The sequence below is a fragment of the Podarcis gaigeae genome (genome assembly GCF_964106915.1).
Source record: "Podarcis gaigeae genome assembly, chromosome: 5".
Lineage (NCBI taxonomy): Eukaryota > Metazoa > Chordata > Lepidosauria > Squamata > Lacertidae > Podarcis > Podarcis gaigeae.
The window spans coordinates 56,541,468-56,563,549 of NC_139681.1; the positions used below are offsets into that span (position 1 = coordinate 56,541,468).

The 22,082-nt window shown below is 43.0% G+C and overlaps 2 protein-coding genes across 9 annotated transcripts in view; one reads left to right on the forward strand and one right to left on the reverse strand.

The window, feature by feature from the left end:
• The window catches only part of NEURL1 (neuralized E3 ubiquitin protein ligase 1), a 137,568-nt gene extending 134,412 nt beyond the window's left edge, over nucleotides 1-3,156 (reverse strand). Inside the window, exon 1 of the mRNA XM_083741607.1 lies at nucleotides 3,060-3,156. Coding sequence (XP_083597733.1) covers nucleotides 3,060-3,150 — 91 coding nt within the window. The 5' untranslated portion in view covers nucleotides 3,151-3,156. The remainder of the gene's footprint in view (nucleotides 1-3,059) is intronic.
• Nucleotides 3,139-21,975, forward strand: CALHM3 (calcium homeostasis modulator 3). 8 transcript variants are annotated; one of them, XR_014565006.1, is made up of 5 exons: nucleotides 3,420-3,503; nucleotides 4,691-4,789; nucleotides 6,287-6,370; nucleotides 7,053-7,150; nucleotides 8,329-8,881. XR_014565006.1 is itself a non-coding variant. In XM_083741615.1 (4 exons), exons 2-4 carry the CDS (start codon nucleotides 17,426-17,428, stop codon nucleotides 20,632-20,634), a joined length of 1,032 nt encoding a protein of 343 aa, XP_083597741.1. In that variant the 5' UTR covers nucleotides 3,974-4,285; nucleotides 17,301-17,425; the 3' UTR covers nucleotides 20,635-21,975. The 8 variants fall into 8 exon arrangements, 2 of the variants coding, with proteins under 2 accessions (XP_083597741.1, XP_083597742.1); XR_014565007.1 differs by lacking the exons at nucleotides 3,420-3,503; nucleotides 6,287-6,370 and adding an exon at nucleotides 3,970-4,285; XR_014565009.1 differs by lacking the exons at nucleotides 3,420-3,503; nucleotides 4,691-4,789 and adding an exon at nucleotides 3,972-4,285.
• The last annotated feature ends 107 nt before the right edge of the window (nucleotides 21,976-22,082 follow it).

Consider the following 22,082-nt stretch of genomic DNA (forward strand, 5'->3'; position numbering starts at 1 on the left):
TAGCCCTCCAGATGTTGTTGGACTGCAACTCCCATCAGCCCCAACCAGCAAGTGCAATTGTCAAGGATTATGATAGTTGTAATCCAGTACTAACTGGAAAGCTACAGGTTCCCCATCCCTGTGTTAACGTTTAGCAGAGGGGCTCAAGCAAATGCCCCTACTAACCTCCCTTGAGACCCAGATCTAGGAAGTGTAATATGCTTCTCCTGAGTAAAGCTGAAATAAACCCTAATTTACAAGAAGGATGTACAGCATAGGCATGATATGGTTAGGATTCAAAGAAGCAAATTGCTCTGAAACATCAGTTGTACTAACGATAAGCTGAAAATCACCCAGTCATCAAATGGCATTCATTATTATCATCATGCCACCAGAACTGGATGATCTTTAATGGTTTGGGCTATTACAAAACTCATGGATCAGGCAGTGGCTGGCCCTCTCTTGAGTATTTCAGATATACTGGAAAAGGAACGGGCGAAAAAGACTCAACTGGGAAAGGTGGTGCTATGCTTTCATCTGGAAGGTTGAAAGGACTGTAGTGTCTCCATTTCTTGGCCACTACATACAGCTTTTATAAGCATGGAACTCTTTCAGCATTCACAATGGTAAGCACAAAAGAAAAGCCAATGACGGCTACCAAGTTATGGTGAGGTCATCTGCAGAGGAACAAGAATATCTTCTTTTACGGATTGAAATAAATAAAATAATAAAAATATTGTCCAGTAGCACCTTAGAGACCAACTAAGAAGAAGTATCTGAAGAAGTGTGCATGCACACGAAAGCTAAGATGCTACCGGACATTTATTTATTTATTTATTTATTTATTTAGACTACATCAGATCCACGTGGCTACCTTCTTTTAAAGATAACAGGGATCCAGAGGCTGCCAAAACAATGAGTTCTTCTGCATCTCTCCCAATTGGAAAGATTGTTAGGGAAAGGGGTTAAAGTGAAATGAATCTTCAGTTATAATATACGTCCCCAAAATGTAACAAAACAGTGTGACATTCATACTTTTTGTGCTGCTGTGCCTACAAAGCATTTTACAGGAACCTGTCAAATCTAATCAAGCTTGTTTATTCTGCATGTAAATGTAGGACCTGAGGCAATCTTCTTTCAAAAATACAGGAAAAGCACATATTGTCCCTGGCAGTTACTTGGCAGGATGGGGTTTTTTGTGTTTTTGTTTTTTTTAAGGACAAAAGGCAAAGCCTAGTTAACTCTCCATTTCAATAATTTCAATCATTATAGTATTTGGACTGTGCAAGAACCATTTTGTTTGTTTTGTCAGCAGGAGTGACAGCATAGCAACCAAACCCAGTTAAAATGGGGTGGGGTGTGAAAACCAAAACCAAGCATGCCATATGAAACAAAGTGGAATCAGGTGATTTGATATCTTTAATATTTGATATCATGGCTTAAACTATCTGTAACAAATTATGAGGATGCGCTCATCCTGCCTACAAATGTTGAATTTTGTTTAAGTTTGTGGCAGTGAGAAATTTCCGGCTGACAGCCTTGTTCTTAAGATAAACCCTTCTTGGCAGTTTACAATTGAATACCAACTACTGCGGCATCGTCTGTGCTTTCACATTTGCGTTGATAGGGAATGATGGGACTCTCGGTAAGATTCAGCTGCCCCCTCCTTACACATCTAATTTTAAACACAGCAATTGTCTGCCCTGAATTTCTGTCTGACTCAGTCTGTGCTGTGGCTGTATGTCTTCTTAGCCATCATCTGCAGAATTGGGCAAAAAAAACTATTGCTAACAATACTGGGGACATGAAATAGTGTTATCAGGTGATGAGAGGAAAATCACATTTCCATATATAACAATTTATAAATGAAGTGTTTTCCAAAACAATCTGGAAGCCACAGTCCTTGTATAGTGTTTCTCATTTGTCAAACTGAAAATGATACAAATCTTATGGCATGCAGGATGAAGCAATACACCTGAAAAAGATCTAAAAGAACAACATAATTGTGGCTATTGAAGCATCACTCTTCTTTCAGTTTTAGCATTGAATATGACAATATTTTATACCGGCTCAAGAAAACAGATGGGAATGCTTCCTAAAACAAGAATTTGTGGCTAAATTCAAAAATCCATTAACCAGGAATGCTTGGATTTGAGTCACGTTGGTCCCATTCCTAATATATCTGGCTTAACTGGTTTGTGGGTTGGGCAGCTATAGCAGGCCAAATACAGGCAATTTCATCTTCATCCTCTTCCGACTTTGCAAGAGAATCCGCTAATCTACATACAAACAACCCAGAATGATCATTTTTCACCATAAGGAAATATTATCACAGTAATCAGTTCTGAGCTACAGCTACCAATACCAGTGTACCACATATACACATAAAATATGTCATTTCCTAAAACTAGATCCTCCTACTTCGAAAGCTGACATTTATGGGGTAACCAAGACAACAGCAGCTAGAGCACACTCATTCAGAAGTAAAAAACTGGAAGCTACTTATATTGCCTGAGATCTCACACACTTCCCTCTCCTCCTCCTTCCTCCTCCTCTTCTTCAAGCCCTTATTAATGTGTTATTTCTCCGATTCACAACTGCAACAAAAGGATGTTCAGATTTAAATCCATCAACCACCTTGATCCTTACCACATTTACTTAAGAGTGAATCCCAATGATAGCTGTGAGACTTGCTTTCAAGTAAATATGTAGGCAATCGCAACTCCCTCTTATTTCCTCAGAAGAATCAGAGGGTCTCTCTATTTCTCTTTGTCCTCCTGGGACGTATTATGGAAACAATGCAACTAGTCCACATTGTACAAGACTCTCAGAGTCATCATGTGCTTAAAAATCACCAGAGTGAAAGAACAACCTTCTTCACCAGCAGGGGTGAGGTGTTCGAGTAGATTTAGAACAATCACCAAAACAATGCCAAAGGAAAAAAATGACACGTTCAGGTGAACACCAAGGACACACCAGCAATGAGCAAAATGAGCTGTCCAAACTTTACAGGAAGGAGCATCATCTTTCTTTCCACACTTCTAAACAACAAATTCAAGACACAGCTGTGCATCTCTTACCTTTGAGATTGAGATGCTGGTGATGGACTCTATGGAACCGGCTTGGGTTGCCTCTCGGCAGCGCTGGGATGCTGGAGAAGCTGTTCCCCATGGCATCAGAAGGTAGCAGCCAACAGCTGGGAGATGACAACAGCTGGAGGGATCTGTGGGTTTGTGCCGCCGGCCAGGGCGGGGTAAGGAAAGGGAGGGGAGGGGAGCAGGGGCTAGGGGCTGGGCTCGCCCCTCCCTCTCTCTCCCTTAGACCTTCCTCTCCTTCCCTCTCGCAGTCACTTTGGCTCCAGAATCCCCCTTTGTCTCCTCTTCCTCAGAGATGCTGCCTTCACTTGGGCTTGATCCACATCGTGGGGTGGAGGGAAATGATTGGGGAGCGGCTGCCTCTTGCGCGAGCAGGATGGGAGATCTCTGCTGCTCTCTTCCCTCGGGGAGCTCAGGTTGATTCCCTCGGTAATCCCTCCCCCTCCGCTCTTCCTCTCTCGGATTCCTCCTCGCGTCTCCCTTTGTGTCTCTTCTCTTCTCTCTCCCCCCCCCCACCTCTCTCGCGCCCTCTCGCCTCTCCCTTCCTACTCCTGCCAGGCTCGCTCCGTGGATTTTACCTTGCCTGGGCAATGTGAGAGGATGGGGATGGGTGTAATCCGGCTGCCCTTGCCCCTGCTCAGCCGCAGATGCTGAAGCAGCATGGCGCTTCGGGGGCCTTTTCTCCTTCGCCCCCCGCCCGCCCCCGCGGCTTCCCTATCTGGGGGGCTGCGGCAGACCCGTTCCCCATTTGGATCTGGTTGTTATGGTGACAGCTGCCTCCTCAGACTAGTGACTTAAGGGACCAGATGAGTCACGTGAGCAGCCAGATGTGCCACCTCTGGCGCGGGAGGCGGGACAATGAGGCGTGGAGGGGCTCTCTCCCGCCTCTGGCTCTAGGGCCCAGCGAACACCGGGCCCAACAGGTAGCGTCCGGAAGGGTAGCGGGCGGAGGCACGTGGCTGGAGATCCCGGCAGCGTGTGCGGGGCAGAAGCTCCACTTTCTCGCGCGCCCTTTGGAGTCCGAATCGTACGCGCGAGAAGCGGCGATCCGGCTTCGCACTCGAGGAGAACCGGAAGGTGGTTGCCCAGCGCGATGAGTTGGGCCTGGAGCGTGCAGTGTGTGTGTTGAGGTGCTGTAAGTTGGAGCTGCACGCGCGCCTTTCTGCAAGAGGAGGGACGAACAGGAAATGGTCGTGGGTGCACGTGCAGAGGTCAGTCGCTGAGTGAGCGCGTCGAATGCGCTCCAGAGGAAAGCGCGTGTGCGCACTCCCAGAAAGCGGAGCCAGCGCTAGAAGCATGAAGTGCCTAGGGCTAGGCTCGCCAAGTGGATAAGTTAAGAGGGATAGCGTGCTTCTCCCCATTCATTTTTCTGTTAGCCCATTTGCTCCTCTAGGTTTTAGTCCGAGTATATTTGGGTCCTATATATTTATTATTTTATTTCATGTTATGCATTTATAGATACCACTCATACACCATTAGATCTCCGGCAGTTTACAATGCACATAAAAAATATATAAAACAGGCAAGAATTTAAAGAGCAATACAAATCCAGGCAGCAAAAAACGGCACAGATTAAACACTTGCTCCTAAAACTAAGCCACTCCTTTGCTCTCCAGAGCTTGCTGCTAATGGAATCATCCCTACCTATCCAAAATGTCGGAAGTAATGGTGTGTGCTGTGGGCAACATATGAGCAACCATGCACTAAAAGAGCAGGTATGGATCACTAGCAGCCTCAAGGGATGTGTTGTCCAGGTCCTGCCAAAGGCATGTACTGTATATGAGGACTAAAAACTCAAAAATTGCTTCTCAACGTTTGCACAGTATATGTTTCTAAGTAAGGTATCCATGTGGGAAATAAATCTTCAATAGTTTAGAATTGCCTTCTGCAACGGACATAGCTCTGAATCATTCCAAGTCACTGGGAGATTCCCATTGATTTGGGGAGGATCTTGGATTGCAGCACAGATATGCCAAGGCATGAATGTTTCTGCATGGGTGCAATTGTCCTTTCTTGAGTACTGTACTTAGTAATATAGCAAGCTACCTTACAACACGTCAGACCATGCTAGTTGAGTATTGCCAACTGACTGGTAGCAGTTCTCCAGGATTTCAGGCAAGTGTCTCTCACAGCCATACCTGGAGATGTCAGCAATTCAACCTTCTGCAAGTGGAAACCAGGTGATCTTCTTCTGAGCTACAGCCCTTCCCTCATGTGGGACATACAAAGTATGTAGAGTTTTTACCTGAAGGTAAAATGTCCAGAGTAGCCCACAGTACAACGTCTATTATCAGCTATAAAAGGCATGTGCCAGCAGCCAGAAACTAACTCCCAGGTAAGTAACAGAGATTGCAACCATACATATGTAATTGCACTGCATATATATTGCAAAAAGCATGTATTCCAGAAATTCTGGGAAGGTAAATCTCTATGCCTTTAACTCTCTAGCTCTTAGAACCAGAAGTCAGAAAAGATGAGAGAGCCATCTAATCAAAGCTGTCAAAAATTGCCTGTGAAAGCCAGACCACAGTCTGCAACAAGCAGAGAACAGGTGTGCTTGCTGTGCATGCAAATAATTACAGATGACGCAAGCTTGCTTGTGCCAAAGAAAAGCCCTTAGGACCTTTGGGAAACAGGGCCACACTAAGCATATGCCTGCCTGTAGATTTACATATTCATCCTTATGTGGGAAAGCATTTGCCAATGCCCACAGGCAGTGTGAACCCCAAATATATCTTTTAAACTCATAGTGCACAACAAAACATTTTCCACAAACAAGGACCAGTGCGTTGTGTAGGTAGCCAAAACCAAATAACAGAATTTGGGTTTTATTTTTTAACTCTCAATAGTCTTTATATATTTCCTGCCATTTTCTACAGAAAATGTTTTCTGGAGACTATGCTCTATGGATTGACCAGATGAAAAATTCAAACTGCCCTCTAGTCCAGAAAATAGCTCCAGTTAATCCAGAATGCAGCTGCCAGACTGATGACTGGGAGTGGCCGTTGGGACCATATAACACTGATCCTAAAATATCTACTTGGGCTCCTAGTACATTTTCAAGCACAGTTCAGAGTTGGTACCAACCCTTTTTTGTCCCAGAAACATTTTTATTCAGTCCTCAGGACTGAGAAGTTCTGGTTGAAGAAGAACATATCTTTATGGGGGGCAGGGGGATTTTGTTGAACATTGCTAATCCCCTTTTAAACTAGGCCATGAACCTTCTTATTACTGAGAATGACAGATCTTTGAGCTTGGGACAAAAGGGAAAAGTAACACTTGACACTGGATATACTGTAAGTATATCTTTAGCACTGTAAATCAAGACTACTACTGAAGAGATTTAGTTCAGTCTTTACACACACACACACACACACACAGAGAGAGAGAGAGGTATCTTTATTTTATTTGGATATAGGATGAGCATGACAAGAAGCTTCTAAAAAGAGGCTTTGTCAAACTGTTGTGTGTATGCGATGAAAGGGGGGTTTCTTTTTTAAAAGAACAGTGCTGTCCCCTGCTCCAGAAATAACACCTGTGGCTTTGCTTCCCTTTGTGTGTCATCACACCAGATTTCTTTAATCTTGTGATAGTTTAATCTTTCTTTATAAAGCGGTAGCAGAGAAAGAAGTCACTAAGGGAGGAAAGAAAACGTGGAGATGGAAGAGACAACACTAGCCACCAACAACCATTTTGTAACAGCATTTTGAAAGAAAACCAACTTAGAAATCACATAGATTGAGGGGGGCCCTCCAGATGTTGAATTGCAGTTCCCATCAGGCCCAGCTAGCAGAGCCATTGATGAGAGTGGTAGTCTGGTAACATCTGGAGGCCACAGGTTCGTCACCTTGATACAGACTTCTAGAGCAGTGATGGCCTCTGGGCAAGCATAGGTTTGTGACTAAGGTTTCAAATTAAGCTCCACTGTCCTGCCTCGCCCATATACACCTCTGCTAATTTCCCCCTCTGCACCAACAGATTCATAGTACCAGCACATCTTTGGACTCCACTAGTGCAAAGGACTTTAGTAGTGATGCTATCTTAATCCAGAAGTCATAATGTAAGAATATAATTCTGTTTTTAATCTTAGCATTTGGTTCCTAATAAAAGATTTAAAAGATCTCTCTTCCAGTCTTGTTGAGCCCCCTTGGTCCTAAATTAGACAAGTAAGTGCGAAAGATGCTCTTAAACCAGCAGGGTCCTAAAATTTGTTTTAGGTCTATGCTTTTAAAGGCATCCTAACCAAAAACGGATATCTTGCAGACAACTCTTAGTGAGGCTGTTGGCTTCTTAAATCCACTGAAAGAAAGTAGCTCCCAGGTGATGAAAGGAATATAACTTGCTAATCACATTTTTGTTCTTTACCTTATGACTTTAAAATTCCTCCTTCAAACTTATGTCTCTTGGTGGACTTTCAGCCCCATTTGCAAAGCAGTCATTAGTCTGGAACACTGGGGAAGAGTTTTAGGGGAAAGCAACAGGTGGGAAAAGGTTGCTGCTTCTTGGGGGCAAATTGTCCCTTCTCAAGAACACTGCTGCAGAATAGCTACCATTGAACTAACATTACAAACAACTGTAATGTGTCTTTGCTGTAAGTTACTGGAACAACAGAAATGCTAGCTGGTTAGTCAAATCCTCTGCATTGTGACTTACAGGATATTTACATTTTACCTGAAGGTTTTTTGTTTTTAAAATCTATGTGTTAAAACGCCTGCATCTTCTTCTGTTTAGAGGTTAATTTTCAAAGACATGTTCATATAAGTGTTGTATCAGATATAAGCTGCTCCTTAACATGTGGTGGGGAGTACTGAAAGGGGGGAAATCATCCATTTTTGACATGGAGCTCACACACGTGCAGAGCTGTCTACAGTTCTGTGGAAACGGAGATAGCATTCCTACTGGATCCGGGTGGACTTAGGAGCACAAGATGTGATGGCCAACAATGGGCCCATCCACACTTGCATTTGGCATGTGCTTTCTTAGTGTTCTGGATTAGGGTGGTTTGTCTAGGAAAAGGCTATCAATTAAACTCCAGAATCAGAGATGTGATATCATGCCTCATGTGCTACTTTTGCATTTCCCATAGGCATTTGGTTGGCCACTGGAAGAGACATGATGTTAAACTAAATGGGCCTTTAGTCTGATCCAGTGAGGATCTTATTATGTTCTTATGTTATGTTAATTGTTACCACCTTGTGTATAAAAACAGAGCCAGATCTTATATTTCAGCTCTGCCAAGAAGAAGAAGAAGAAGAAGAAGAAGAAGAAGAAGAAGAAGAGATAAACCCTCCACCCAAATAGAAGTCTACTCAGTCAGGAACTGCAGAACACGCACTAGGTTAGGAGAAGGACAACAACCACACATTACGAAGCTCTCCCCATTATGTTCTACCCTGGTGACAAGTGATGCAAACTAACAGTGCAGCTGGCCCTGAATCTCCTAGCTGCGATCTTCTCTTCCTGCACTGGATACAAATGGGATAGGTGTGAATAATGACAGAACTGGTACAGTTCTGGCCTAGATACACCTGCAGGGTTTCACTTCAGATTTTGTTTTTGCCTTCTATGAACATTATGTACTTGGAAGCTTGTGGAATGATTCCTATGAGTTTGACCCATTGCCACACAGTTTCAAAGCAGCTATACTCTAGCTGTAGAATTTCATTATTAGTCAAGGGTTATGTTTCTTTACTTCCCTTTTCTATTTTCTCCCAGCTTTCCAAAGAGGAGAGACCGTAAAGTGGTACCTCGGGTTAAGTACTTAATTCGTTCTGGAGGTCCGTTCTTAACCTGAAACTGTACTTAACCTGAAGCACCACTTTAGCTAATGGGGCCTCCTGCTCCTAAAAATCACTGCAACCCCCCCTCCCCGCCCACATGACCTGGGTTGCTGTGCGTAAGAGAAACCTGGTGGGCAAGCAGCGGCAAGGACAGGCCCATCTGCTTCATCCAACCAGGTCTCTGTCACACATACCAGGTCAAATCCTCCATCCACAATCAGGTCGTGGATGGCAGTGGTTTTATTCATCATTGACCTGGCATTACACAGCAACACCTTCAGGTCATGTGGGTTTCCCCTGTTGATTCCAGTATCCATCCGGTCAACTAAACAACTAAACAACAACAACAACAAATATCCATCCCACCCACCCACCCCAACAAAGCAAAAAAGGAAATAAAAATTTAAAATGCCACCGACTGCTTGAGGACATTTTAAAACACATTAACCACTTGGAACAGGGAAGCAATGGCAGAACAACTTCCCACACTTCCCCAAAGATTTGTTCCAAATAAGGGCCTGGGCCACGTCCCCTGGGCCAGTTGGAAAAGACCCTGGAAGGGAGCAGGCCCTGCAGTCCTCACCACAGCCGATGGTCCCTACTACACAGTAGTTCAGAGCTTTCCAAACTGTTTACGTTGGTGGCACACTTTTTAGACATGCATCATTTTGCAACACAGTTTCACTAGCAAACCAGAGGTTCAACTAACCCCTTTTCAGCCTCAGGAGGAGCATGGGGAACGTTTGCACAACACACCTGCACACTGCAGTGACATACTAACGTCACGACACATAGTTTTGAAAGCTCTGCAGTAGCTGCTCATTGAACACAGGTATTCTTTTTGCAAACTGCTTTGAGGTATTGTTGTAATCAAGTGGTGTATCAATGTCAAAATAAAAATAAATCAATAGCCAGAACTAGTTTTATCATTCCTTTGTTAACTACCTTTCTCTTGGGAAAGGTGTTGCTCTCCCTCTGAATATACACACACTGGGTCTTGGCTTTTGTCGCTGTGGTCCTTGGTGATATGTTTAGGATTGCTCCAACCCTAGAAGCAAATCAGGCAAACCCCTGGGGTGCCAAATTTCCCAGGAGTTGGGTTGCCTATGTAAATGCATTGGAGAGAGAACCACTGCCTGCACTTTTGGAAGAGATGCAAACAATCTGCTAAGCAATTCACCACTCAAGGGCTATTAACTGCATTGCAGGAATATGATCACGACCCTTCTGATCTCTACCCATTATCCAAGCCATAGACACAGTTGCCCAGAGAAAAAAATAAGAACCAGCAGAATTCTTGAAATTGAAAAATAGAAAAGTAATATCCTGGTCAACTATTGATTATTTAATCTGCTATTAATCAGCATAAAATAAGAAATGGCAGGGGAGAGGGTTCACCGAGGGCAAGTACAAAACTCAGGTCAGAGGTGGATGTGATTATACCACGGTGGGGCTAGGAGGGACCACATGAAGTACTCACCTGCCTACAGCAGGAACAGGAAGATGGTGGGGGAGTATCTGCACGCAGATGTTTTCGCATGCAGAAATAATAAATTATAATTATTTTATTATTTATACCCTGCCCATCTGACTGGGTTGCCCCAGCCACTCTGGGTGGCTTCCAACGTATATAAAAACATAATAAAACATTGCACATTAAAAAGCTTCCCTATACAGGGCTGCCTTCAGAGTCCCAGGTTCAATTCCTGGCACTGCCAGTTAAAAGGATAATATAGCAGGGAATGTGAAAGACCTGCCTATGACCATGTAAAGCCAGAGCTCAAAAAAATATATATGTGCTAATGGACACATAGCTTCCCATGATCCTATTAGACCAATAAAGTCATGGAATGCACAATTGGAAAACAGGAGTATGTAAGGTGCACCTCAGAAAGAGCTTTCATTTAGTCACGCCATGTGCCACCGTGGAAAGGGAAGTGAAGGTCCCCTAGGCCTGGGAAATTCTTAGTGGCAAATATTGTGATCAGTTAGCTCCTAAACAAGTTATGGTGGAGCAGAGAGTTTGGATTTGATATCCCGCCTTTCACTCCCTTTAAGGAGTCTCAAAGCGGCTAACAATCTCCTTTCCCTTCCTCACCCACAACAAACACTCTGTGAGGTGAGTGGGGCTGAGAGACTTCAAGGAAGTGTGACTAGCCCAAGGTCACCCAGCAGCTGCATATGGAGGAGCGGAGACTCAAACCCGCTTCCCCAGATTACGAGACTACCGCTCTTAACCACTACACCACACTGGCTCTCAGTGTGGAGCAACTTGTTTTCCTAAGCAATGATGCTTGGCAAATTAATGTGCTGAATGTACACCACATTCTTGCTCTATTCCCCTTTGATCAAGCGGTAAGCATTCCTTGTGGAAGCAGATTGCTCCCTTATCTGTTAGCTATTTGTTGAGATAAATGGCTAAGGTGGGCTTTAAGTGTTAATATTTTTCATTATCTGGGACCCTGGCCATAAATATATGCCCAGCAGCAACAGCACACAGAAGAGCATGCTTTTGCCGAGTTAAAAGTAATATCCTGTGCAAGGCTGGCTGGGCATGTATACATACCATATGAGTGCTTTGTGTACCCACACAGAAGGCCCCATCTTGCTGAATCATTCTGAAATTGTTCTATCTTGCTCCAACCTTTCATCATACCTGCCTACCCAATTTCTGTTTTGTGTACATTTGTCCAGTGACAGTGGCTTGTTAACTGATACACTGCTGACCTAACTCTGTTGTACTGCTTCTTCATATTGAGCAAACCCATGACATTTGCAGAAGGGGACAAGGGACATTGTGCTGGCACATAAGCCGTTGTGCTCCATCATAACTACCTCTTCTCTGGCAATGCAACTCTGTTGTACCTTAAATGATTGACACTTGGTGATGGAACTTAACATTTTTACCAGACCTAAGCAAATTTAGAAGTCTTTCAGTGTACTTGATAGCACTAATGCCACATTATCAGCAAACGCTGACTGTCCTTCAACAATTTAAAGAAGAAGGCTTGTTCAGGCAGATTTTCTTTGTGGTTGACTGCACAGGAAAATAAGTTAACAGTTCTGACATTCTTGCTGGAAGCCACAAAAGTGCAGATAGAGGGTTAACTGGCTTCATGCTGCATGCAGTCAATGTAGCTTAAGGGCCTAGAAGAGTTCAGAAGCTATGTGAGGCTGCAAACTGCAATGCACTAAGAGCAAGATAAAGCACACGTGCAATGGTACTGCAATCTGCACACAACAGCATGGGATATTTACAGTGCAGTCAAACCAACAATGCATGTTTTCTAGACAGGAACACAATAGGAGCCGAAGCTCACAAAGTTTTCCTGTAAATTTGCTAGAGAGAACTCTGAGAGCCACTCACCCTGTGCCCTGACAGGGGGAGGGCATAGCCATATATATTCTCCTTACCTGTATGGGCACATCCTCTCATCCTCTCCCTTTTCATCTCGTCACCAAGCCAGAAATGTGAGGACAATCTGCATGTCGGAGCTCCATTGCTCAGACACCATCTTAAGCTAGACTTAAGCATGTCTTTGTAACCAAATTACCATTTTAAGCCTGCCTGAACAAAGCTGCTGTATCTGTTACTCTTCAACAAATTTTCTGAGTGAGTAAATGTTACTTTTACCTTTCACCAGACTGTTTGTGCGGTGGGGAGAAAAGGGGGAAATACCAGGAGAATGCAACTTCCCTTTTAAGCTGCAAAGGGATGCACTTTACTGAACTCACAAACTTGAGAAAAGAAGGATAGTAATTAATAAATATATCCTTTCCTAGCATCTATACACATCCCTACAAACACATACTGCAACCTACAGGTCTAGAGACCTTGTCAATACAGGGTGAGGAATGGTGGATTGGACATCTCAGTCGTACATAAAAGTACGCATAAAAGTCCCAGGTTAGATCCCAGGTGCCTCCACATATGGCTGGGAAAGATCTCTGTCCCAGAGGGGGAGTGGAAGGGGAATGAAAGGAAGCACAGATCCAGGACTTTTTTATGCGCAGGAATACCATAAGGACATAATCTGCAAGAGTGGCACGTATGACTCCCATTTTCAATATTCAGAAATTCCAAGCTTCAAGATAGGTAATCTTGAAAAAGGCTGACCTATTAGTGTTAGAACTGGAACATTGTGAAATGTTCCTTTTTTTCATGGATGCTGCAAACATTTCAAATGTTATCCTGTTTGTCTTGGAACTGTTTTTACCAATTAAAATAGAATTGTAGACTATCCCTTAATAGAATAGCAAAGATTCTTGGCCAGTGAATGTTAGTGAGTGAACTGCTGTAATGTCACAGAATGTTCATTTTCACAGCAGTATGTGGGGAAAGGATTTGAGGTAGAGTTTGAAACTCAGAAAACAAAACCATATATTCACATATAGATCAGAGGCACTTACAGAGCTGCAGGTTATTTTCTGCTGCTACTGTACCTCTCTTTAGAACCCATAGCTTGTTTGTTTGTTATAAAACATTATTGCATCAAGTTATAATGGTTCAGCTATATGAGGATCCATTTTCTTTGCCTTCTTCTTTGATATGTTTTCCTGTAGATTCGTATGAGTTACACAAGCCTAACTCCACTTTTATACTATCAATTTGCCAGCATTATTATGTTGAGTCTTAGAAAACTAGTCCTAGGGGAATGTTTGCTGCCAGCATGGTCTTTTGGATCAATAATGTTTGATTGTGACCTTTACATTAGCAATGTTGTCATCCATCAAACCAGGCAGGATCTTCACATAAGAATTAGTAAACACCAAGGAGTTAATTCAGTCCACATATGAAAAAGATCATCCATACTCATTGCAGAATTTATATTTGAAGCTATACTAGAGAATCCAGTACAGATCAGTAAGAGGAATAAAATGTGCTGTGTCCATTGTTGTGGTGTTTATGGCACAGCTTCATTTTTAATCTTTTTACTTTCCAACATCCTCAAGCCATGTGCAATTACTTCCCCAAATCCTCAAGCCATGTGCAATTAATACTTCCTATTTACAGATAGGTAGCCATGTTGGTCTGCCGTAGTGGAAACAAAATTAAAAAATTCCTTCCAGTAGCACCTTAGAGACCAACTAAGTTTGTTATTGGTATGAGCTTCCGTGTGCATATATCTGAAGAAGTGTGCATGCGCACGAAAGCTCATACCAATAACAAACTTAGTTGGTCTCTAAGGTGCTACTGGAAGGATTTTTTTTTACTTTGTTAATACTTCCTATGCCATGCAGGAGCCTTTCCCCAAACAGTTGCTCACTCAGCTTTCCTTTTCCAGCTCAGATTCTATAATAGAATAAATGGGTAAATTTCCACACAAACACACCACTAGCAGGAGTTCTGAGAGTTTGGCCACTTTGTTCCCTCCTCCCCAAAACAGCTGGTTTGAGGGGCTTACATTGGCTCCCACCAGCAGGCATACAGCTGGTTGCAGCTGCTGCCTGCCTGTGATTTTAGCAGATGTAGCACAGCACTCCACAGAGCAGAGTGGGACCGAAAGACACCTCCGCCACATCCAAGCCCCCTCCAGTGCAGGCAGATTGGGGGTTTGGATTGCTCTGCCCAATGGTTCTTGTAAGGATTACTCAGTTAATATATGCAAAGCAGCTCTAATGCTCAAAAATGCTACATAAATACTCAATATTTTTTATCTCATCCTCACAGCCACACAGCTCTTCAGCAAGTGTCACAAAGCTTTCCTGAGTGAGACAGCAAAGCAACTGCCTGTAACTAAAAATAATGCCAAGATTAATCAAACAATAAAACTCTGCTGGATTCTAGAGAGACACAATCTGATTTATTTACATTGAAAAGTGCTTCATGCCTACAATTCTGCTAAGCAAAAACAGGTGTGACATTTTATTCCTTCCTCCGCCTCCCCCTCCCCCCCCCACTCCTCCTCATCAATAAATTGTGTGTGTCCTGGTTATGGAGATTAACTTTACAGGCAAATGTCAGTCTTAATTCTGGTTTGACAGCCTGGGTGCATTGCAAGACAAGCAAACTGTAATCTTGCGATGCAAACACTAAACTAAACCATGTAGAGGCAGGGGCAGGCTACAGTAACAAGTTCTCAGCAGTGTCTTATTTGAATAATCTATCTGACAGCTCTGCTCTTCCCTCAGAATTCCCATTTAGTAAAAATATTTTCAGATGTCACACATTCCAGAACCAGATAACGTTGCCATATATGCTTTCCTATGACACAGCCTTTGCCAGACTGTTGTCCTCTACACATTTTTGTGCACAATTTCCCCTAATATTTATGCATTATATATGCTGTTTTTGCTAATATATACATTTTTGCGGAGACTTTCCTGGAATATATGCATTTTTGTATGCACTGTTTGACTGGAGAATTGCATCACAAAAATTGGAGAAGTATAAAATTGAAATGGTTAGCCCTGTTTTGGTTCAATTGTTTGAAAAGTGTGAATTAGGTGGTTTCTTATCAAGATACAAGCAAAACTGAATTTCTCCCCCATCCGTATCAAGTATTCTCCTAGCATCGGCAAGACCTGCTTAATGTCCGTTTTAATACCGAAAGCTAAACACCGCCTCCTTGTGGCACAACCTCATGCACATACAATAGCAATTATAACTACTGACTGAGACAATCCTGCATTAACTCATCTTTCAAATTCTCTTTGTTTTAGTCTACTACATTCAAAATGAAAGCTCAGGCTGAAACACGATCTGGAACTCAGAAGGGGAGGGGAAACTTTGGGAACCATTTCCTAAGGAAATATATGTATACAAGTACCAAAATCCAGTGGTAATGCGTGGGAGGGATCCTGCAATGGTAGCTGAAGAGGAGTTGGGTCTGCCTCCTAACATGCTGCTACCCCCAGAGTTATCTATAGGCCTCTGCTGAGGTATATGTTTCCAGGTTGCTTCATAAAACAGAAGTAACCCTTACCTATGAAAAAGTTATGCCACACTCTGCACCACACAACTTCATTCAGCTTGGCTACAGAACAGGATATAATCATATGTGGTAGCATTGCTAAGAAGCCCATGGAGCCCTGATTCTCACACTGTGAATATACTACCTAGGACGAACTAGTTCCATATCACCTGCACGGACTAGCAGAAGTTATCCTGGGTTTCAGATTGGGAACATTCTGTCCTACCTGGAGATGCCAGGGATTGAATCTGGGACCTTCTGAGTGGGAGGCAGATGCTCAGCTACTGAGTTGAGTTATTTCCCTAATATCTCACATAGCTAATACAGTGGTACCTCGGGTTACATACGCTTCAGGTTACAGACTCCGCTAACCCAGAAATATTACCTCGGGTTAAGAACTTTGCTTCAGGTTGAGAAGAGAAATCGCATGGCGGCAGCGTAGAAGAGAAGAAGAAGAGTTTGGATTTGATATCCCGCCTTTCACTCCCCTTCAGGAGTCTCAAAGCAAACATTCTCCTTTCCCTTCCTCCCCCACAACAAACACTCTGTGAGGTGAGTGGGGCTGAGAGACTTCACAGAAGTGTGACTGGCCCAAGGTCACCCAGCAGCTGCATGTGGAGGAGCGGAGACACGAACCCGGTTCCCCAGATTATGTGACTGCCGCTCTTAACCACTACACCACACTGGCTCTCTGGCGTAGCAGCAGCAGGAGGACCCATTAGCTAAAGTGGTGTTTCAGGTTAAGAACAGTTTCAGGTTAAGAACAGACCTCCACAACGAATTAAGTACTTAACCCGAGGTACCACTGTATATCAAGCAACCACACCAGGCAGATTATGAAACTTTGTTTCAGATGGAAAAGTTTACAAAGATATGGGACCATATATACAGCAATTCTAAGGGAGAGCAGGAAATAAATCTCGCATTCTGTGCCGCCCGTATTCTCTTTCATGCAGTTTAAGATCTGCAGATGAATCAAAGCCAACTCTGCTGAAAAACAACTTACAGGGAGGAGACTTGTAAGCAAACTATCTCATTTGACTGACCTGGTTTCTCACAAACACCAGTGATGATTCATTACTGGACAACAGAAGGAAACCATACATGGGAAGAGGCAAAGGGAGGGGAATAAAAATCAGCTTTTGATTATTTGAAAGCTACTTTCATTCTCTGTGGTGCACCAGTTACTATCTTCACACTGGAGGGTAAATACTGCACCATACCTTCAGGCTATGACTGTTTCGCATACAAAAGAGTTTTGTGATTTGATTTTTCTAATGGAGGAACTATAATACCAGGAAGACTCTATTCATTCTCTTACTATAAAAGCAAGATAACTAAGCTCTAGGTTTCATCCTGATCCAACAACACATGGATAAGGAACGCAGCTGGAACAATTATGCCAACAAGGACTGAATAAGGGGGCTCAGGTAGGAAGCCAAGAATGGCACAACAAAGGCAATGATGTTAATGTGAGCTACTTTATTGTTTGCTTTGCTTGCTTATTGTCATCCTGTCTTTGAACTAAACAGGCCTTACAGAGCTCACCTAATCACCCTGCCAGAGAAGGCTGCCAAGAGAAGACCAGCCAGTGCTTCATCTCTGAGACGAACCCAAGCGCTCTACAGGAGGAAAGGCGCTCGGTCACCACAGCACTATGGATCGATTCCGGATGATCTTCCAGTACTTCCAGTCCAATTCAGAGTCCGTGACTAATGGGATATGTGCACTGCTGGCATTGGCAAGTGTAAAGATGTACAGCTCCTTTGACTTCCACTGCCCTTGCCTTGCTAAATACAACATGGTGTATGGCTTAGGAATTATGTTTATCCCACCAGTGGCACTTTTCCTCTGTGGTCTCATTGTCAACAGACAGTTTGTGGTGATGCTTGAGGAGTGGAAAAGACCTACTGGGGACAGGAAGAAGAATCTAGCCATTATCAGGTGGGGGATTTCAGTACTGGTGCTAATTACTTTCCGCAATGAAGTTTACTTATTTGTTGCACCCTTCTCTCCCAAGGTTGCTGGTGGAATCTAAACTTCCTCCAAATTATTACTTAGAATTTGTATTGTATTGTTTTAATTCTTAACAGTACTTAGGAGGCTTTATGTAGCATGATATCACCATAACCACTGAAATGGATTACAGTTCCTATGTATAGTTATTATAACACTCTGAAGCTAAGAAATAGTGGCATGCCCAAGGGTACACAATAAGGCCACATTTGAATACAGGCTTCCAGATACACATATCACCTAGAGTCAAACTAAACAGGACAATGGAAGAAGGTTCACCAGCATTCTTTTAGAAAATTTAGATTAGAGGGGGCGGGGTTGGATTAGAACTGTGATGCTGGAAGCGCAGTTTTAACCATTTCCACCTGCACTGTATTTCCCATGTGAAAAACCCAGCTCCCCAAACTGGTATTTGTTCTGTAGCACAAAACATACTTCCTTATTTTTTTACATTTTAAGATTTGCATGAATTATAAATATTGATGATTAATAAATATTGCTTGACTTTATTTCATTTAAATTCTTAAGAATTTGGATTGAGGTGGATGACAAGTTTATAAGCTCAATTAGGGGTCAATGAACTTAGAAGTTTGGGGAACCCTTTGGAAATCACTGGAGTATGCTACTGTCCCTTCCTTTCTTATTGCCGGTGCTGAGCAAGTTCCAGCCTTTAGAAATATCAGTTTAGTTTTTTGCTTCTCTATCCAATAACCAGGTACATGTGTTCCTCCGTTCTGCAACGGGCCATGATTGCACCTGTTGTTTGGATCCTAGTCACCCTGCTCGATGGAAAATGCTTTGTCTGTGCTTTCAGCAGTTCTGTTGACCCTGATAAGTTTCCAGGTTTAGTCACCAACATCACACCTTATAATGAGGTACAGCGCTTGCTGTCCAAGATCCCATGCAAGGATGATGAACTCATAAGGAACAATACTTCCCGCAAGGCTGTATCCAGGTACCTCAAATGCTGGTCACAGGTAAGTAACAGATATCTATAGGATCTTGCTCTAGGAGTTCCTTATAGGAACATTAACCTGCTCTTGAAACATATATAGGTAGAATCTGTTTCTCAAGCTCATCTTCAGAATATTCTCCTGGATAATCACTGATTAAATGCAAGAAGCATAATTTTTAAATTGATTTTTGCTGTCAATGGAAGGAAAGAGCAACAGATGATTCATAGACTACGCATGGACCCTACAGCATGTGCAAATTAACTAACAATTCTTAAGGTATTGAGCCGCTATATGAACTATGTAGTGTCTCAGACACAAACTTTTGGACAAGTCACCTTCTCTTAAACTATCCTACCAAACGGAGCTATGGTGGGAATAAACAAGATAAGGATTGCAAACTAATTTGCTAACTACAGATTCTTTTGAAATAATAATAATAATAATAATAATAATAATAATAATAATAATAATAATTATTATTTATTTATACCCCGCCCATCTGGCTGGGTTTCCCCAGCCACTCTGGGTGGGTTCCAGCAAAATATGATGAAGATTCCCAGACCTCTTTAATTTTTCCACTCAGCATATTCCATTCATTATGCCTCCAAGTCTCTTGTCTTCTCCTGTTTCTGCTTCCATGTATTTTGCCCCTCTGGTCCCATGTGCAAAACAAGCTCCATAGTCCTGCATCCCCTGTGTTGTGGTAACCTTATACTATGTCAGATTTCAACCAAGACGTGCTACAATTAAAATCTGACCAATAGTAACAGGAACATGTTGGGTTAGGGTGGGGTGAGGAGGCAAACTCCCCTGGCAGTTGATGACACAGTCCAGGTTTCAGGCTCTGCTCTGCAGAAGGAAGAGTGAGTCACAGAAAGACTCATGGGTTGACTGATTACAGATGCCAACTAATGAAGCAGTCCTTCTGTTGATTTCAGTACCCATTCCTTCAGTTTTTGCCATTTCATCCATCTGCCATTTTATCTGTCTTAACATACACTATAAGAATGGGTAGGCAATGTAGTGCCTTTCAGATATTGTTTGGCTCCAACTCCCATCAGCCCCAGCCTGCATGTCCAATGGTTAGGGATTGTGGGAATTGTAGCTCAAGGACATCTGAAGGGCACCACGTTGATTATCCTTGCTTTCAGTCAAGGACAATATTCCTTTTGTTTTCCTAGCACTAAATAAATGTAGACATTAATTAGCAAATCAACATTTATTACCAATTCATTTACTTAACAGAAGTTGGGGGCTCCTCCCACAGCAGGGTGTTGAACTAGAAGATCTGAGAAGTCCCTTTTATTATGGGATATTCAAGCAATAGAACACGGATGTCCTGTTTTTTTTTGTTTCCCTGTGGCTGGCCTTGATTGCTTTAACATTTGTACGTACTTCCTTTGCCTTCTAGGCTTTTGGATGGAGCATACTGCTGACCCTTATAGTGATCGCCTTCCTTGCCCGTTCTCTCAGGCCCTGCTTCAACCAGGCTACCTTCTTGCAGACTCGCTACTGGAGCAACTACATTGATATTGAGCAAAAGATTTTTGATGAAACTTGTTGTGAGCATACCCGGGACTTTGCACACAAGTGCATCCTCCACTTCTTTGAGAGCATGCAGAAAGAAATTAAACGAAGGCGGTTTCATGCCCACCCAGGAAAAGAGGAGGGGAACAAAGGGGAGAAGGATCACTTGCAAGGAATCAGCAGCCAAGAGCAAGTGAACAAGCTTCTTCAATCATGGTACTACAGCAAACCTCCGCTGGATTTGAGTGGAGCTACACAGAGGCAACCCCTGGGCACAGAGGGAATATCTATGCCTTGGACAGGCAGTATGATTAACAGGTGGCATCCCCAGCCAGGGACCACAATCACAAGGCAAACAGATGTTTAAAAGGAAATGGAAACTGAGAGCATCAGTAGCTAGGGGAAAACACATACACACACATCCCAGCAAAAATGGGCTGCTCTTGCATCTTTAACAACAGCATAGTATGCAGGAATCACATACCCTCCAACACATCAAGATGAAAAACTGGGACACCATCTTCCAGGTTCACACTCCCATATGAGTAGCATGACCCATGCAAGATTGCAGCCCTGGAAAAAGTGCTTTTTTGGGCATGGTGCCCCAAAACACACTTTTGGGGGTGCAAGATCACAGCACCAAAGAAAGTGCTTTTGGGGGCTCAAGATCATGGTAGCCCCAAATGGCCACCATGATCTCCCGGAGGGCGCGGGGAATGGGATGTCCCAGTTTTTCCAGAACAGTTGAGGGGTATGGAATCAGCAGCAGAAACTTTAACGGCATGGAGTGAAGCATTATCACATGCTAATGTCTGTACAACGAGTTCAGTTCAGATTTATTTCCATATGAGCCATAGGCCATAACAAAAATGCAAAAGGATCTGTAACTCTGTGGTTACAGCATATGCTTTTCATGCAGAAGGTCTCTGATTCAATCCCTGGCATCTCCAGGTAGGGTTGGGAAAGACCCCAATTAGAAGCTCTGGAGACCTGCTGCCAATTCATAGCTAGGTGGATCTCTGGTCCTGGTACTTAAACATGTGTTCAATATATTGTACATAAAATGGTTAACAACATAGCCCACATCTTACATATTATTACAGCAGGCAAAAGGTAGGTCCAAAGTTGGCAACTCTATCCAGCAAGGAGACAGTAATGGGTGTACTAAATTATCAAAAGGCAAGAGCTTATCACCAATGAATAATGCACTATATGAAATTATAGCCCAACTGTATTGGCTGCCAATTAGTTTCTGGGCCCAACTGAAAGTGCTGGGTTTGACCTATAAAGACTTCAATGGCTCAGGACCTCAATACCTCAAGGACCACTTCTCCCCATATAAACTGACCTGGACTCTGTGACCATCACCTGAGGCCCTTTCTCGTGTGCTTCTGCCACAAGTGGTCTGTAGGGTGGCAACACAGGAATGGGCCTTTTCTGCAGTGGCTCCCTGTTTGTAGAATGCTCTCCCCAGGATGGTTTGTCTGGTACCTTCATAATATGCCAGGCGAAAATGTTCCTCTTCAACCAGACCTTTGGCTTATTAACAGTCTATGTCCTTTTAAATGTGTTTGTGGGAAGGGGTGTTATTGGTTTGCTTTGTTTTCTATCTTGTTTTTATTGTGTACTTTATGGTTTTATTCTGTATTTTTATGGTGTGAAGTGCCCTGAGATCTTCGGATGAAGGGTGGTATACAAAATAAAATAAAAAAATAAAAATAAGAATCATTTCCCCAACATCCTATTGAAATATGTTGGACAGCTATACTTGAATCTCCCTTCTAGAATTAAATTATTAATTCATTTTCAGGCTAC

Coding starts and splice junctions, on each gene's coding strand:
- CALHM3 (XM_083741615.1), top strand. CDS start 17,426: ATGGATCGATTCCGGATGATCTTCCAGTACTTCCAGTCCAATTCAGAG. Junction 17,713..18,499: donor AAGAATCTAGCCATTATCAG/GTGGGGGATTTC, acceptor TCCAATAACCAG/GTACATGTGTTCCTCCGTTC. Junction 18,762..20,151: donor ACCTCAAATGCTGGTCACAG/GTAAGTAACAGA, acceptor TTTGCCTTCTAG/GCTTTTGGATGGAGCATACT.